Raw genomic sequence first — 18,220 nt, forward strand, 5'->3', positions numbered from 1 at the left:
TGAGGTTTTTTGCTCCAACAACAGGCGAAGGAGGGCAGAGGTAGGTCATAGAATTCACTAAAGAGGTTGCAGCATCATTAACACAGAGTCTGTAAATGCAGTAGTTAGGTGTACTCCAGAGGCTGATGCACTGGCCTGTGCCATGGGGCATCTGTGGCTCTGGGACTTAAGCATCGGTTTGTACAGAGCTCAACGGTGCAGTTGGATGACAATCAACATTGAGTTATACCACCCTTAATTATTATAAAATGATATTCCAACTATTGTTAATTGTGGCGTTAGTGATGATATGCAAACAGTATCAAAACAAACACAACAGCAGAAACAGTTGTACGAACACAAACTGCACTGGCTCATTTACACACTCGTTGATGAGTTACTGCAGAACCGCCACCTTCCTGTCACGTGGCAGCACAAGAGAAGTCATAACCTCCCTGCACTGCCTGGTTGGGGACAGGGGAGAGTCCCCACGCTGGTGATGTGGGGGCAAGCATCATCAATCTGGGGTCCTCTCTGGACCAGGATCTACATGTGTAGCTTTTCTGCCTTGGGCACACAGCGAAGGCAAGGGTCCTCTTCTCTTTTTGCTGTTTTTGTCTGGCTCTGCAAATAGGTGGTCTTCAAGGTTTTGGAATGAACTTCCCCAAACTTTATCTGCCACGGCTTGGGCTTGTATTGGTGGTCTTGGCATCACATGGGCTCTTCAGTCAGTTCCTCATTTGTCTTGCCATGACTTTACTTGGGCATCATTTGTGCTGGTGGAACCTGCCTGCCTGCTGTGGGTTTCACCTTACAGCACAGTTAGTTTCCTCTTATGTTACACCCCTCTTCTTAAAGCTACATTTTACACGCTTGTCACTGGTAGATTTCGTGAAGACTTCTCCACAGCATCTGTATGTATATATGTGTATACAGTAACTGGAGATCCCCAAATGGGAGACAGGATCTGTATCTCTCTTGCAACAGGACTGCAGCCCTGGGAGGAAAAAAAAAAGTTTCCTCTTGCAGCTACAGATAGATGTTGGTTTGATATTAGGTGCCTTAAAGCTGAGTTTGTGTGGTTTTAAAGCAGTGGCTGAAAAGCATTACTTTAAAAGTTCATTGATCTTATATGCAAAGAGCTTTGGGTGTTTCCTGCACTGACTATAGTTTTGAGGGGTTTTTTTTTTGTTCAGGTCTTAACTGTTGACATTTAGCTTAGCTCTTGTAATCTCTTCAGTCACTGATTTTGCTAATAACTTTGCTGCTATTTGACTTTTCTATCAACCACGCTTTTTTGGTAGCTTCCCAGATGGCTGAAATTTTGCATCTTTTTTGAGAAAATGTACAAATAGGTTTACAAAACACATACACTCCTCTCTGATGAGGGAAACATGAATAGCACTTTCCTTACCTGTCAACAACAACAGAAGCCCAACCCAAAAAACAAACATGCTTCTTCCTGAGAGAATTAAGGAGGCTTAGTTGCCTTTTTTTGTGACGTTGTTTTAAGTGGGATTAAGAACAGATGTTGGGTAGCTTTGGGATAATGAATTGTTTAGCAGGGAATATATAAATATTAATTCTAATATCAAGAGAAATGACAGTATTGTTTCTGGAGCTATTCTACTGTTCATGTTACAATAACATTCTCTCTAACAGCACTAAGAATAAAATATATAATTATGACCACATTTCTTCACAATAATTTTTCAGTATGTGGAGCCCTGTGACTGTTCAGAGCTTGAGACTTAACTGATTTATGCAGGTTCTTGCAGTGAACTCAGGCACTTAACTTTAAGGGAGTCTTAAAAGCTTCCTCTTTTAAACAAGCCCCCAAAGTATGTGTATGTGGAATAAAAGAATATTTTTCTTCATAAAAGAAGTGCTTTTTAGAAGAGGATCTCTCAAACGCCTATCACATGTCCGCTCCTTTGTATATTGGAGGGTGAATACAGAGATGTAATTTATTTGGTAATGTGGTTCAGGCTGAATTTGTAAGAGCGGAACAAATTAATGAAACAAGGTAAAAGTAAATTGCATTCTACCTTCTCAAGTATGTACAATTCTAGGTATATTTTTGCCATTTCCCAGTAATGGGCAAAATGTTAGGGAGAGGAGCTCTTAATAGGTGTTCAGTGAAAGTCCAGAATTTTTCCTGGTTCTGAGTGAAAGAAATTATTCACTTTACAAAACCATTTTCAGTTTCGCGATTCCTCTTGGCTTCCTTACCCTGCAGCCTGGATTAGATGATGAGCTTCCTCATCTGGCCTCTATTCTGTTGCGCTTTTCTTTGCTGTCTTGATTTCATGTTCCCTGTAGTTACATTTCTGTTTGCTTACATGATTCAGGTATTGTGTTTTCTGTATATTTTACTTGTGTCTGTAAGTTTCCATTAATGTGTTAACAGCTAAAAGCTGTTAACAAAGGTAGATGTATTAGGCCATGCTATTTTGAAAGTACACTAAGCCAAAGGAGTTTTCCATGTCGAATTTAGATAAGGAATTATTTTAAGTTTTCAAAGTTTATCTCACTTTTAATCAACTCCTTCCAAGTAACTATGCTGGGACAAAATGGTTTTGAAATTTTAGCAAGATTGATGGAGGAGGAAGTGCAAAAACCTGAATTTTGGCAGGGAATCTGACTTGCCCTGTGTGCCTGTCTTTCTTCATTAGCTTGGTGAGAGGAAATGCTTTTGTGATAGGAGGCAAAGCCTAAAACTCTAAGAAACTCCAATGCATTATTATCTCAGTTTAAATCTCTCATCAAGTGATGACTTTCAACTTCTGTGTTGTGTGTGTGTGTTACCCCGTGATGTCCTGTTACCCTGTGATGTCCCACTCCATCTTCATGTACTTAACCGTAAAAGGCTACCTGTAAGTAAAAGTAATGTTCCCCCTGCAACAATGGGTGGTTATAAGTGTAGTCTCAGCAAGTTTCATTTGAAATTGGGCAGCAGGGGAAAAATAGATACTATAAGGTACTCCTTCACATAGAGGTAAAATTAAAGTTTCTCTTGCAGTAGGAGAGCAGTTGCTGACAATATTTGATGTACAGTGAGCCTGATATAAATAGGTTATATGTCGCCTACTTCTCAATGTGTGATTTTTTGGAAAATGACTGTGGCCATTACTACTAGCATTATTAAGATCTGCTTTCTAGTGGAAGAGGAGTCACAGCAGTTCTTCCTTGACTTAAAACTTTGTCATGAAATTCACTGTCACACTCCTTGTGTTTTTTATTGAGCCATGCCTATACTGTCTTATAGGTATAGAAACAGAAAACATCAAGATGAGCTACTTGAATTTTGTGATTCAGTTGCGATTGTGATTTCAGGGGCTGTGGATGGGCTAGGGCCCTACCTCTTGCTGGAGAGCCAGGACCTGTCATGGGGATAGTCCACCCTGCAGCAGAGGCTGCAGTGTATGTTGATGCTGAGACCTCTCTCCTTCCCACCTTTCAGGATAACAGACAGGGCCTGAACTTGGGACCCATTTATCTTCCATGCCTCCTTGCGGAGGAAAAAGAGAAGTACCTGTAGTTGGTAAGAGCCAAGAGAAAAGTTTGGTTCATATCCACCAACACTTCTCCTCCTTCCTGCAGACTGAGGAGGCCAAGTTCGCTCCAGCTCCAGGAGAATGGTCAGAGGAAGGAAGCAGGACAGCAAGACTAGAGGCTAGTGCAAGTGCAGTTGTAGTAAAGACTCCTTATGACTTTTTGTATCCTTTAGTAATGTATACTATGTATATTTTTAGGGTTCCTGTGCTATTGCACTAGTGATGTTTCATTCCTACTGAAGTCAAAGCAAGCTGATCTTATTTGTTAACATTAAATGGTTTAAAAATATTTGGGGCAATGAGGTTTTGCATAACTGTTCTGTGTAGTTATGATGCTTTTCTTATTTGTCCTTCTCTTCTGTATTAAGTGTACTTGTTTTGTCCTGTCTGAGTTTTTTCTAGTCTGCATGGGTTGATTCTTGTTGCTTTGTAGGATCTTAATGACTTCAAGGGACTGTGCATGGATTTGCTTATTGCCGTCAGCCAGGCATTTTACAGAAATTACTTTGCTAAAAAGAACTGCCTGTCGGGCCTTGCTTATGCTTTGAAACATCAGAACAGTGAATGTGGAAATTAGGAAATAATGTTTTATTTAAGGCTCTGAACTGTAACCTCATGTCAGCATTCATGCTCTGGCTGTCCACAGCCAGACTACTGCACGCTAAATATCGATTATAGGACATTTCTCAGATTTATTTGTTCTCAGTATGCTTAAACCGATGTCCTAACTGCAGTATGGAGGAAACAGTAACAAATAGGTATGTCACACGTATTTTTCTAAAGCATTAGTCTTTACTGCTGTGTTACGCTGTATCCTGGTTTTTGTTGCCTAAATTTACAAAAGTGAAAGACTATTAAAGTTTACACTGAATTTTTTTGGAACCAATTTGAAGCATTTTCTTGACCCAGAGATTATAAAGAAAGCATTAAGATTTAAAATGAAAACTAGGTCTTGGTTGTAGTGTATGTAAGGTCTGTGATAATTGTGTGTGCTGCTATTGTAATTCCTTTATATGGGGCTCTATGAGTTTGGTCTAGCACTGGCAAGTTTAAACTAGTAACTCTTGGGATATGCAGAATTTCCCATGCAGATTTCAATCATTTTTCCAAATTCTGCTGGAGCAATCCTCCATGGGGTGGATGGAGTCTGGGCTGATCCTGTTCACCTAATGCTTCCAGAAGGTTGGCATGAGTCAGTGTATCAGTATACTGTTAATGTAGTTGAATTTGTAGATTTTCTTGTTGAGCAATGTGGATCATGTGAGGAGACTGACAACAGTCAGAGCTGATAGTGGATGAACAGCTCACATAGATACATAGATCAGCTACAGACATCCGTTTGTCAGGGTGCTACCACAGCTAGCTGAGGGCTACACCTTCATCATCCTCAATTCTTTTCTTTTCTCTTGCTCCTCTATTGTCCTGCTTCCTTGAACAAAGATTCTGCTCCACCTTCTTCCCTTTTGCCTTTCAAGTCCTACCCGCGCTTCTTCAAGCAGCAGGTCTTGGGTACCTGTTTTAATGCTGAGAAGCAGACGTGAACAGTCTATATTTGAGAGTGAAATTGTTAATAGAGAAGTAAAATCTCCGTAGTTTTTGTTGCTTATCTTGGAGAGGAAGTCTTATCTCAGAAAACCTTTTTGATATTGATGGTAATGATTTACTTTGGCTGTCTAGTCACTTAATGTGTATATATAGTATCTTCTATAAGACCATTTCAAAACTGAGAATAGATCTTATCACAAACCACAATTTATCTCCTGTTTTACTTGCAAAAAGACATAATAAAGTACATCAGCTTCAAAATACAAAATAAAATCTGATATGAAAAAAAGTCTTTTTTCCCTATTGTTAAGTCTCTGCATGAAAGCAAGACATGAGTGAGTAGGTGTGTAGGTGGTAATTCCTGCAGTAGTCACGCATTTGTTCCAAATATATACCGAAAAATACTGGGCACTCTGGAGTTTAAATAACTCAAATCATAATTATTCTTGGGAAAGATTTTTTTTTTTTTAAATCAGACAAAGTTTTTGCTCAGAAAGTTGTAAATCTCTGCCATGTTGTCTCTGTTGCAGGTCTGGTTGGAAGCCATCTATTGCCTCTTTCTTACCAATCTTCAGAAACAATCTTTTAAATTGGAAGATGAGTTACTGCTGTAATTCCAATGATTATTCCGAAAAAGCAAGTGCAAAGGGAGTAGTCGGAACGTAGTTGAATTTGTTTATTATACTAGCTAGGTTTTCTGTGGTAACTTAGCTCTTACTCAAGGCTCTGGCAGTAATGTAATGACAGATCTGAATTGGACAGCAGAAGCTGCTATCGATACTAGTTGACTAAACGGCGTTCTGGCCTGGTGCCTGAGGCAGGAACATCTGATCCACTTGTGAAGCAGTTGCCGAACACTGTAGAGCTGAGCATCTTGAATTGTTGGATGGCAGCATCTGCTTCATGAGTGGATCAGACATCCCTGCATTGTTGGGCATCAGCATCTGCCAGGGAAGTAGGGTGAGTAGCTGAGAACAGAAGTGTGTCTAATCATCCAGTTCTCTCTCTGATCCCTGTATTTGATCTCTTTAATTAGCAATTTTAATAAGGCAAGCAACAGTTATTGAATGTGTAGTTATTAATATGCTGTAGGAAAAAGCTTATTTAAAACTTGAAAAGCGTTACTGGTAAAACTGGGGTGGAAACTTGTTGTGGCTTGACTCCACAGAAGTCAGGTTAATGCAGTCTTGGGGTCTATTGCTTGACGTGACTGGTAGAGATAAACTTCGAATCTCTTTATTCTGAGAATCTGATTCTTTTGTATAACTCACCTATATAGCAGAACTGTGCTGGGGAGTTGTTCTCTTAAGGTGTTTCTTGTTGTGTAAGATACAAAAATCTGTTTGTAGGGGGTTTTGAGCATCTTGGTAGAAGAGCACAGTAAGTTAAAATTTCGTGACTTTTGATTGTTTAGGTATGTTGCAGCTATAACAATTGCTTATATGTATAGAATAATATATTTAGCTGTCCTAAATGCAGTATGTGCACTGGTTAAAAATTATTGCTTGCCCTTGTGTTTTGATTATGGTTTTTTCTTTTTCTTTTTTTCCCCCCTCTTTCTCCTATTTTTGCCCATACTCCTCAGCTACGTTATCACTCTCACATGGTGTTCCCCTGCACATGCTTCTCAGTTTCACTCATGACCTTTCTCCTATGCATATGCCTCACTGTTACTTGGTTTCCCTGCCGGCTGGGACATGTTGGCGAGCCATCTGGGCTTCCTCTATTCCTTGCTTCTCCGAGCTCGTCCTGCCTGATGGTGGCTGTCAGCAAGGTCCAGACCCAGTGGTGCCACTGCAGTCTGTGGTGGCTTTTGTTTATCCTTGTATATTGATAGAGATTCAGTTTCTTATGCTTGTCTCAGTTAGGCTTCCAGGCTGTCTGCAGCACAGTCTAGACACCGTTCTGAAGAACAGCTAACGTGTTTAATTGGTTTTTCATAAGCTGATAATGGCCCACAGACCAGAGGTCGGGAATGGTTTTATTTTACCTCTTGACTGCAGGGAAGGCAAGATTCCCCTACATGTTTGGGGAAGCTCAGTTTGGAGAGTTTGTGGTGAATTTTATGAAGTCACACCTCAGTAGAAATCTCAGATTTTTATTTCTACCCTCGTCAAGTTTGTAATGTGCTTTACTTGCAGACATAAACATTGCCTTTGGCAAGAAAGTTCCTTCTTGGCTTTAGCTGTAGCAGGTACAAGCAATTTGATCTTTTTTTTTTTAAACCAAAGAAAATTCTCTTAGTAGGCATGTTTGCCTTTCCATAATCCTACTAGTGTTTAGACTGTACTGTTCATAGGGGACCTTTTTTGTAGGTGGGAATACTGTGGGTGTCAGCTTAAAACACTCCGCTGCACTCTCTCTGTGTTCTCTTAAGCAGCAAAGTGTGGAGGAGTGCGTGACTGTTCTTTGTGACATGCTAATTTGCAGATTTCCACCAGTGTAATTGTAGAAAGACGCTGAATTTGATTGTATTCAGTGCTGTCTTGCCATAGCAAAAGTCTGTGAAAAATCAGAATTTGTCTCTAGCACTTTTCTGTCTGTAAGGAATGAATGCTGTTCGTCCCATCCTTAATTATGCTTATACAAGATCATGGCCAGGATAATTATTTTTTTTTTTAGCAAAAGTGTGATGCAGAGATAACAGTGCAAACTGGTTAGCTAAATCATCCTTAAATTAAAAACTATTCCATTATTAATTTTAATAATAATGTTGTCACTTGAATGTTAGAAGTTGTTAATTTTAAGATACTGTTACTGTCCACAAGTGACTGATAAGTAATATTCTCTGGCATCTAAAATCATAAAGAAAATAATGTCACTTCTAGTATGTGATCAAAAAATGTTGCATTTTGTATGTCTATGATGATCAACATGAAACTGACTGAACAGAATCACTTGAGGGGATTTGATACTTTTTTTTTTTTTAAAAGCAACGTGTTTTCAGAAATAAGAGGAAGGAACTAAAAAAGCAGACGCCACTTCAAATGTGGATGTGGTGTTACTGCTTCAGTCTGTTATTGGCAAATACACAGTGACTTCAACTTCAGTCTTACGAAGAGGGCATGATACTTGCAACCCATTTGGTACATTTCTCATGTCTCTGTTACCATCGTTGCTTGGCAGTCTCCATCGTGACCAGTTGTAATTATATATATATTTTTTTAAAAGGTATGTTACTGAGGAAGGAAATGCTTGTACTAAGCATGTGGTTCTGTATATGTATGTATAGCTTCAGATCCTCTATCTGCATCTAACTACTACTACTATTTAGAACAAAGCAAAACCCCCTAGCCCCTTATGTTTATACCTTATTTTCCAATGTGTACCTTCGCCAGATGTTTCCTAGTCATGTGTATATTTTTCAAATGACAGTTCATCTAACCCTTTCTCATATCTACTTCTTTCCTGTTCTGAGTGTCACTATGAATTAATATTTTAAATTATTTGTAATATCTGTTTGTGTTACTCGGTTTCTGCCTAGGTAATGTACGACAAATTTTTAGCCCGTTTAATTGTTCCAAGTTGTGCTGTCCTTTCTTGTAGCATCAGTGAATAATATTATATCATTTAAATAGGTGGTATACCATCAAGGGAGGAGCAGAAAAAAAGATCATCAAAGTTAGAAATGAGAAATCTGTGTTATATAAGGGAAAAAAAAAAGACAGGTTATTTTGGAGAAGAAAAAAGTAATTGGCAATATATAAACTTATGGAATTAAATGATGCTGCTGTATCAGGCGCCTTTTTTTATCTTCCCGTAGTACAAAAGGATGGTTGCAGGGAATATGAATGGGAAAGCTAGTTACAAACCTACCAGTGCTCTCCTGGCTGTGGAGGCCCCTGTGCTGTTTGGCGGGTTTAATATTGTTAATTTGTTGCATTTGTGACTTCTGCGTTTTTCAGATCAGTGGATTGCTTATACTAAGATTGCCAGAGGTAGATAGTTGTTATGAACAATGTTGGGGCACCCCCTATTTTGTTAGTAGGGAGAAGGGCGCTGGAGCTTCATCTGTGTTACGGTTTGTCGTAATAGTCTTGTAGTGGTAAGAAAGGGGAGAAGAAGGTTTTAAAGTGGGTGCGCTGACCTCGAACTCGTTGAGGAGAAACTGTTCTTTGTGATGGAAAGCTGAAGCCAGTTTTGTTTTTATCAGGTTCCATGCTGGAAAGAAAAGGTAATTGTTTGGAATTAACGTTTAGATTTTTGTAAAGTATCTGGTCTGATAGTCAAGGAAGGCAAAACTGGACATGGGATTAGTTTTACACAACAGTTTCTGTCCTTCCAAAATAATTGTCTCATTGCTGTAGCAGCCATGTAAGCTCAGATGGGCTATCTCCTGAGCGTGCTGATTTTATTGAGTTTTTTAATGTACAAAAAGTGAAAAATCAAATGTAGGGTGATATGTGAGTCTGTGAAAGGAAACTATTAAGAATCTAATCAAGGATATAAAAGCCTAATCTCTCTCTCTTCCTACCATTGAAAATCACTGCCCAGCTTTTGAAGGGCTTGTCTGTATCTGAGATCTTTATGTACTGTGGAGCTGCAGCCTGTGTGTTCAGTCTTTGTAAAGAAAGTTGGAGCATGCTTACATCACACCAGAAAAATGTGTTTGTACCTATGATTTGGGCAGCTTTTCGGTTTGGCTGATCTGTGCCAACACATTCCTTCAAACTGCATCTGTCTCCGTGTATCCCAAATTATTAGAAAGGTGCTGAGGACTCAGTCCTGTATTTACCATAATGTGGAGAACTTCAGTGTCCATCTCTCTTCTTTTTTTTTTTTTTTTTTTTCCTTTTTGTTTCCCCCCCCCAGTCCTCTTTTTTGACTGTGTGTTGTTGAAGGAGTTTTCTACTTTTGACTTCACAGACTCTATTTTCTCCTAAAGTTTAGTGTTTCTGCTCTTTTCAAAAAGGTTTTTTTTTTCACTGTCTCATTTACTGTTGATAGCTTGAGGAGAATCATTGCCATTATTTGTGGTGTTCTAAGAAGAGGAGTGAGAAGGGAAGCAAAGACCATGGCTTTCTTATGCTTTTTCCTTGAGTAGAAAAAACACAGTAAAGGTTTTTCATGACCACACAGAGAAAGTATGGGATTTCTGTAAGCACGTGCAGGATTTAAATTGTCTAACATATATGCTTCTTGGCTTTGTTACAATTTTGTCATCAAATACCTAAATACCTTACCTTAATTTTCGACTAGTGATAGCAGGACATAATGAAGTAGAACAAACTATGTTTTGTTTTTTTTTTTTTCTTTTTTTCAGAAGCTAGTTGACATGAAAGAAAACATTACTTAGTTGTCCAGGCTTTCAGATAAGTTTAGTAGTCCTGAAAGTATTAGTGCTCGTCTTCCAGTGTGTTTCCAGTCTTGGTTTTTTTCAGTTTCTCTTTCCCTTGTGTGAATAATCGCCATTTGAGTCAGCAGGCAGTGCTGTTGCTGTTCCTGTTGCTTTATCCAGACAGCCTTGGTAGCTGAAAGGATGTAATTTTATTTATAGTACTGTGTTATATGGGAACTCTATTCTTATGGGGCAGCATCTTGCTATGCTAAAACCAGAAAGATGATCTTTGTCCTGGAGAACTTTTTACAGGTAAATTGTTAGACAAAAGAGAGAGCAGAAGGGTATTAGTGGTAAGATCAGGCAGCACAGAAAGGAAAGTGGTATAGCTGGCCGTAGTTTCAGTGTGCCAAAAGAGTCTGATCATTACCACACTGTTTTTTAATTCCCCGTAAACTGGATGGTGGTGAAGAATTTGAAGGAGACAATTGGAAAGAAAACAGTGAATGTGTAAGTATCCTGGGGAGACTTTCCAAGCGTGATGGGTACTTGGGGTACGTTTCTAACCCTTTTGCGGGCACCGGCTTCCAGGGCTCTTGGGCTCCCCTAAGCCAGTGTTCTCGTAATGTGAAATTTGTACATAAAATGTGTGTATGCTGGGATTTGCTTTAAAGCCTTAAATTAGCTGTACTTTACTTTTGGTGTACAGATAACTACTGTTTGAAGGCAGTGAAGGCAGCAGACTGTGAGCTTTAAGCTCCCTCTGGTGGCTACATAGTACAGTTTAAAGCTTAACCTGTTGCACTTGTCTTTTCTGGAATTTTGAGAGTGTAAGTGCAGAATGTATTATTAAATTATTGCAATTTAAAAAATTAATACAGGAATATGATGTCCCGTATGCCTTTTCAAGGTGCCAAAGGTCTTCCGTAATCAGACTTCAGAGATGTAGAAGAGTTAAAATAATGTAAAGTTAGAGGTCTCTTTTCTAGTTATTGTAAGCATAAGGGGGTATTTCCCATGAAACTTTCATTCTGTCTTTTTTTTTTTTTAATGGTGCCGTAATTTGCTGTTGATATCCCTGAAAGTACCCTTAAGTGTTACAGAACACTGAAAATAGATATGATCTCTGTGTGACAAACTCAAATATGCTTTGTTAATGCAAAATCAGTTCAAGATCAGGTAGCCCTGAGCTCTCCTTGCTCTAAGAATGTGAATATAAATGACCCCAGGCTTGCAGAATGTTATGCTTTGTCATACCCAAAGGATTCCTTCTAACTTGGCTGTAATTTAGTGAGACTTCACGAGACTGCAGAGCTGTGAGCTGCAAGGTCAGTACTGCTGAAAGGGCAACATCATTTCATTCCTTTTCCTCCCCATTGTTGACTTGTCTGACTACTTGATGCTTATTAAAGTAACAAAAGAGTGTTCATTCCCCTTGTGTCCCCCCCCCTTTCTTTTTTTGGTGGGCTAGTTGATAGATGGGATAATTCAAGGAGGTGACAAGCCCACGCAGGTAAGAGCAAGAAAGGAGTGGGACCTCTCCTTTTGGTAGTGGAGAGTTACTAAAATAATTCACTTGTCTCAAGAAATTTGATTCTTAGTTCTCATGAAACTTCATTAGCCAAAACTGTGTGTTTATTGAGACTTCAGAGTATTCCCATGGCATTGCACAGCAACAGAGGCTGTAGGTTAAATGCACTTTAAATGGTAATTGTGCTGGAAAAAGCAGCCTGTGTCACCAGCCATCATGTCCTGTGCTGTGCTGGCACAGGCGTCTCTGCTGGCTTATGGTGATCCAGGCTGGGGGACTGATCGAGATGAAAATAACCTGCCTTTGGTGGGATGCTTTTTGGTGATCACTTTGCCAATCTAGGCATTTGCAGAAACGCTTGCCCATGGGCAAAAAAAACAGGGACTGCTTGCTTGTTTGTTTTGGTTTATTTGCGATAGCACTGACTGAAGTGTGTGTCAAGCTGTGGCAGTACAGGTCATTCCTGCATTTTTGATAACCTGCTGCAGATATTCTTCTGGCATTCAGTACAGCTGGCTGTGTCGCTGTGAATGTAGCCAGAGTCCCCGTAGAGCAGGACTGTCCTTCAGACTGCAGAGCACGTGGGTGGCTGGGAGCAGCTCTGTCTGATGGCTGGCTTCATGCAGGAGAGTTGAAGTTTTATCACAGAAGTGTCACATGCCCTAATTCACTGAGGTTGCTTCTTTACAAGTTTAAATTTGCTTTAAAAGTTACTAAAAGTTTGTGTTTCTGCGTTGGATTGGAGTTAGCTGAAGCTCAGTGTGCTGGAAGGATTCAGGTACCTCCATGGAGCTTTCTTCTGTGTCAGTTGCTCAGAAGTTTGTAATGCCCCAAATATCCGAAAACTTTTCTGTGCGAGCATCTGCATCCAGCCTGCTGACTTAGACCCTGAGATGCTGCTCTGAGCACTTGGGAGGCAGACTTGAACTGAAGGCATGCTGCCGTCTGCATGGGTACACAACCTCCTCTGTACCGCCTCCTGCCCAGAAGGGGATATAGGCAAACACTGATCAATCCCCAGAGCTGGTAAGGTTGAGCTGTCCTGTATGCGTTTAAATCACTGTCCAGGGAGATCCTGCCCCAAACTGGCTGTAGCAGAGCAGATTTGTGAAGGAACAGAGCATTTATTCTGCATCCACGAGGCTTTCTGGCAGCTGCCTTCCTACTCTTCTTTTTTTGCTGCCTTCCCAGGGCATTCATAATGTCTGCACAGGAAAAGTTGTGAGAGTCAGAAATTTGCTGTGTGAGAAGGAGCATGGCTGCTTATTAGGACCCCCTTGCTTTGAGGATCAGCAGCCTACTTTCCTTTGCTTCATTTAGTCAGATTATTGAGGAAATGATTGAGGAGCAGCAGTCTGGGATGTTATTAGCTCATATTTGAATCTTTTGTCTGTGTTTTGTCAAGGATGAATGAATTAAATCAGATTTGATATATTTTATTTACTGGAATATATTTTTCTTAAGTTAAATACCTTGGTCTTTATGGTAAGATATTTGTGCTTTTATTCCCAAAGCAGCAGGTATAAATCAAAACCAAAAGGTACGTGGCACACACATTCTCCTCAGATTGCCAGGAACAGGACTTGAATTTGGAGTTTGGAAGTTCAGCTGAAGTTCAATAACCTACTCTGTCACCTTGACCCGGCTCTGTAGTTTGTATGCAGTCTCTCTACGTGTGCACGTTCCTTTCCCGAATACGCATCGATTCATCTTACGCTGCCCGGTGTACGAGGGCAGTGTAATAGCCTGTAAGAGTATTTTGTGCCGTGTGCTTGTTTAGATAAATCCCAAATAGCAGAAATTGGAGACTATTAATGGCAAAAGCGGAGAGCAACACGGTGTTGTGAACAGCTGATGTTTTCGGCAGGGTTGCCCTTACCTTGTGGGGCAGTGGGAGCGGATCTCAGGGTTGCAGCATGAGGTGAGGCTGCAGTGCAGGTGGTGAGCTCTCATCTGGGTTCCGTAGGCTGATATCCCACCTCGCAGTGGTCCAGGTTACTGCGTAGTTTCATGCTTTACCTCCAGGTGATTTTCAGGTAGAAGCCACTGTGGAGCTGGCTTTCAGCAGTAGTGGAGCAGCAGGTAGCACCTGGAGCAGTTAAGGTGCCCGTGGTGTAAGGGGATGGGGCTGTAAGGGGATGGGTATCATCCCTCGTACAGCTAGGGAACCACTGTAGCCATCCCCAAACAAGCTGACCCCTCTCTAGAATTCAAGCCCTCACTCAGTCTTTAAGATGTCAATTTTAATGCGAAACACTAGAGGGTAGTATGTTACTGCTGATACTTTATTTTAGAGCGCATCCATAGTCATGATTTTTTAATCCCTCAAATTTATTATACAATTCAATCTTTTAAAACAAATGTAGAACTAAAGGAAAAACAGTGCTTTGCTTCTGTGGCTGTGAGTGTGTTTAGCGGCGTTCAGTAGACGTGTGCAACGATACTTTTGGTTTGAGTAGGAAAAAGATTGGGTTGAATTTAGATCTGACTTTTATCTTTCTTCAGAAGTGTCATCAGAAACACAATACTTAGAATTATTCACTCTCTGCCTGATGTCTCAATATTTACACTTACATGCATGTGATATAAATTACACGGTGGTATGTAAGAAGAGGCCATGACCGAGAAAGAACAGGTAGTTTTACCAAGACATACTTGATTTTAACAAGGCAACTATGTTTAAATTCATGACATTGCTCGTGTATATTTACAACTGGGATTGGGTTTTAGTACTTGGTTAACTCTTTCTTTTCTTTCAGGCACCACCTTCCATGGTCAATAATGAACAACGCCAACATGCTGAGCACATATTCTTATCATTTAGAAAATCAAAATCACCATTTGCTGTTTGCAAACATATTTTGGGTAAGTTTTGATAAAGGAAGCTAAGCACGTATGTGTTTTTGTAACTGGAACTGTGCCATTCTTTTCCACCTGGGAGTATGAACATTAGTTTTGATTTTGAGGAGGGGTAGTTTCTGATGGAGGATGAAGCCTATTGCTGCCCTTTGGTTTTGTTTCTGGCAGCTTTAAAGCTGTCAGGTGTAACTTCATGTAGCTAAGTTCCTAAACTGATATAACAGATTGAAGTTTCCTCTGCTACATGATTATTTGTAATCCTGTCTGATCTGTGGAATTTGTAGAACTGCCTGTAGTGTGATTCCTTGGTGCTTCCCATTAAATCAATCAGCAGTACAATTTTATATAGCTCTGCCAGCTTTTGCACTGATGCTGAACTTTTCCACGGTGGAAGTTTTTCAGATCAAATGTCTTAGTAAGTTGCTGTTAACAGACCAACTGTTGTGTGAAAAACAAACAAAAAAAAAGTTAGAAAAGTTTCTGCCCTGCTGGTAGAAGCAATAGAGTATTGATTCAAAGTTTTGTGGCGTTTATACCTGTGGAGAAAGGAAAGAGATCGGTAGGTTTTGCCTTTTATCAGAAATGTATTGGGTTTTGATGGAAATGATGTAAATGTGGTTGTGTTACAAGTCTAAAAACAAATCTGTTTTTACAGGCGCTAGAGAGACTTATTAGAGTTTGGCAGCTAAATAATCTGAAAATTGCAGGAGCAGTGAGCATGTAAGATTCCTGCTCAGCACCGCTGTACTGACCAGATGGGAGTGTTGGAGGCAGGCGAGGGGGAAGTTTCAGTGAAAGCTGACTCTGAAACCTGGTGAGGAAAACCTGGAAATTTATGGAAAAGAATATACGCCAAAAACCCCCAAAAGCAACATTTCTTTCAAAGGATTTTCCAGAATAAACAGAGAAATATTAGAATTATGTTTAAAATAATATTATTTTCATAATTCATTTATTCCACATTTATTTTTTTAACAGTTATTTCTAAAATGACTGGATTAGAGAAGTGCAATTCACGAATATTGTGATGTCAATATTGCAGGCCTACTACTTTGTTAAGCTATACTGTAAGATATAGAGCAGTGTGTGGTTCTTTTCCTATACCCACTCCCCAACCAAAATTTTTTCTGCAAATGAGTTTCTTCTGGGTTTAGTATATTAGAACTTCATCTGGTCCTGAAGACTGTAACCACACTTTTTGCTTTGTGCGTCAGCAAAATTGATGCTTTTTATTTTCACATTGATTTTTAGAGAATTTTAAGTGTGCAAAAGAACATATTTAATTAACTTTGTTTGCAGAACGTTTTGATCTCTCCTAAGTGATGTATATAGCACTGCTCAGAAGTAAATAATGGAAATTTATGACATAAATACCTAGCAGTACTACCTGTGCTAAGGGATACATCACGGCATCTTGTCCTTGAAGAAGGAAATGCAACTTAGCATTAATAATTAAATATCTGCAGACATTTTTCTTTTTTCATTTAGAAATATGGCTGCTTGGAAGAATGTGATCCTGGTTTTAACATCTTCTGGATGTCTAGAAATATTATATCCTTAAACTGCTCATGTGCTATCACCATTGAGAAACCAGCATGTTTCCACATGGGTCAGGTTTTTCCTGGCAGTGGCTTCTCCAATAGGCAGTTGTGATGCTGAGACCTGGAACTGAGAGACTTTTCCCAAAGCTTTGTGCTTCTGGAGTCAGTGTTTGTACAGTCTGGACAGAAAGAACAGCTGGTTAACACCTGGGAGGTGAGAAGGGAGAGGTAGGAATTATGAATCAGGAACTGGACAGGGAAACAAGCTGTTTATAACGAAGGATAAAAGTGTACTGAAGGGATATGTGCAGGTAAGGATGGGCAGGAACCAGAGGATTACAGTAGGTGGGTTTAAAAAGAAACAGGAAAAAAAAGAAACAGGAAAAAAAAATGGTCAAGACTGGAGTTGGAATGGAGATGGAGAGAGATAACAAAGATGTCGATGGCATTCATGGAAAGAAAAGTGTCCGAGCGATACAGGGAGAGCAACAGAGATGATGAGCGTAAGGAAAAGGGGAACAGCCAATACTGTACAGTTTCTTTAGAAACCTGGAGTTGAACCAGGAAGCATGAGGCTCTATGTTCTTCTGCTGTAAGCTTATAGCTCCTAAATGTACTAGCAACACTTATCCTGTCTTTCTTTAGTAACTTCATGTAGAGGATAATGGTTGTCCGACTAGTTATAAGCTTACACTGAGTGCTGGACGTCTGTGCTGTTAATGATTGCAGTTGTGCATCTGTGGTACTTGACACAAAGGAGAAATTGTATCCTCTTTTGTTAATAACATTCTCTTTTTGTGTGAGCTTTGTACAGTTTGAAAAGCCAAAGACCCAGAAGTTGGAAAATGGCAGAATTAAAATTCCCATGCAGGAATCATTTGGCTCATATTTATCTTTTAATTAGTGGTTACTTACTTTTCCAAATAAAGCTAAGTAGATTTAATGGTGGTTTATTTTTATTTAAGCATGTTCACCTGTGTAGGGTTTAGATTTGGAACCTGATTAAATTCCTTAAAAACATTTTAGCAAAGTGGCTGCTATCTTGGATATAGAACTTGCATATAAAGGATATGTGTTACAAACTTGTGTGAATATGATCAAGGGAAGAAAGTTTGTTTTGTAGTCTATTAAAGCCCATCATCTCATGACTGAGACTTTCTCAAACAAATGAAGTTTTTCTAGTCCTCAAACTCCACTTCTTATTTGGGAATTTTATTTCACTGTTTCATACTTTATGTTTTTGTCACCTGTGGCTACACCTTTTTTGAATGCTCTTTCTGTGTTTTCTACAGAGCTCAGTATGTTTGAAACTGGCTACTGAGATACTAAATGCTATTTCTAAGTTAAAATTTATAAAAGCAAAGGAACAAAAAAAACCTCCCACCTCTCTGTAGCTCTGTCGTCATACAAAATAAATACGAATTCTGAGGTTTCTCTTTAAATTATAGTCTGTAGTCATCCAATTTGTCACCTCTTTTCTTTTTCTAGTTTTAGTGCACTATATACAAATCAATCAGATATTCAGATAATAATACGTGATTCCTGCTCTTTGGTAGGAAGTTATATTTTTATTACCTCAAGATAAATATGGAAGCTTGAACATAATGTAGAAAACCTTAAATGCACCAGTCTGTAAAACTTACTTTGATAGTTAAACACAATTGTTATCTCTAGGTCTAAGTGGACTTGGTTCTCTTTACCATCCATAAAATAAATGTAATTTTATGCACTATTGGCTCCAAAGGCAAGCACCCAAATGATGGAGAAGTCTTCGGTTCTGATGTGCCTGTCAGATTGCTCATATCTTAATGTATTGGGACTAAATGAGTCTTTTTGTTGTTGTTCCACAGTTGTGTTAGCATTCTTATTCCTGATCTTTGACCCAGTCTCCTTGTGCAGCCAACTTTTCTTCCCTTAATCTCTGACTCAA

At 39.4% G+C, this 18,220-nt stretch overlaps 1 protein-coding gene across 2 annotated transcripts in view; it reads left to right on the top strand.

Moving 5' to 3' along the window:
* The window catches only part of XPO4 (exportin 4), an 86,012-nt gene that overhangs the window by 8,911 nt on the left and 58,881 nt on the right, over positions 1-18,220 (top strand). For both annotated transcript variants that reach the window (XM_074569482.1, XM_074569491.1), the window contains exon 2: positions 14,650-14,755. In XM_074569482.1, coding sequence (XP_074425583.1) covers positions 14,650-14,755 — 106 coding nt within the window. The remainder of the gene's footprint in view (positions 1-14,649; positions 14,756-18,220) is intronic.

The sequence above is a fragment of the Larus michahellis genome, chromosome 1 (assembly GCF_964199755.1).
Source record: "Larus michahellis chromosome 1, bLarMic1.1, whole genome shotgun sequence".
Classification (NCBI taxonomy): domain Eukaryota; kingdom Metazoa; phylum Chordata; class Aves; order Charadriiformes; family Laridae; genus Larus; species Larus michahellis.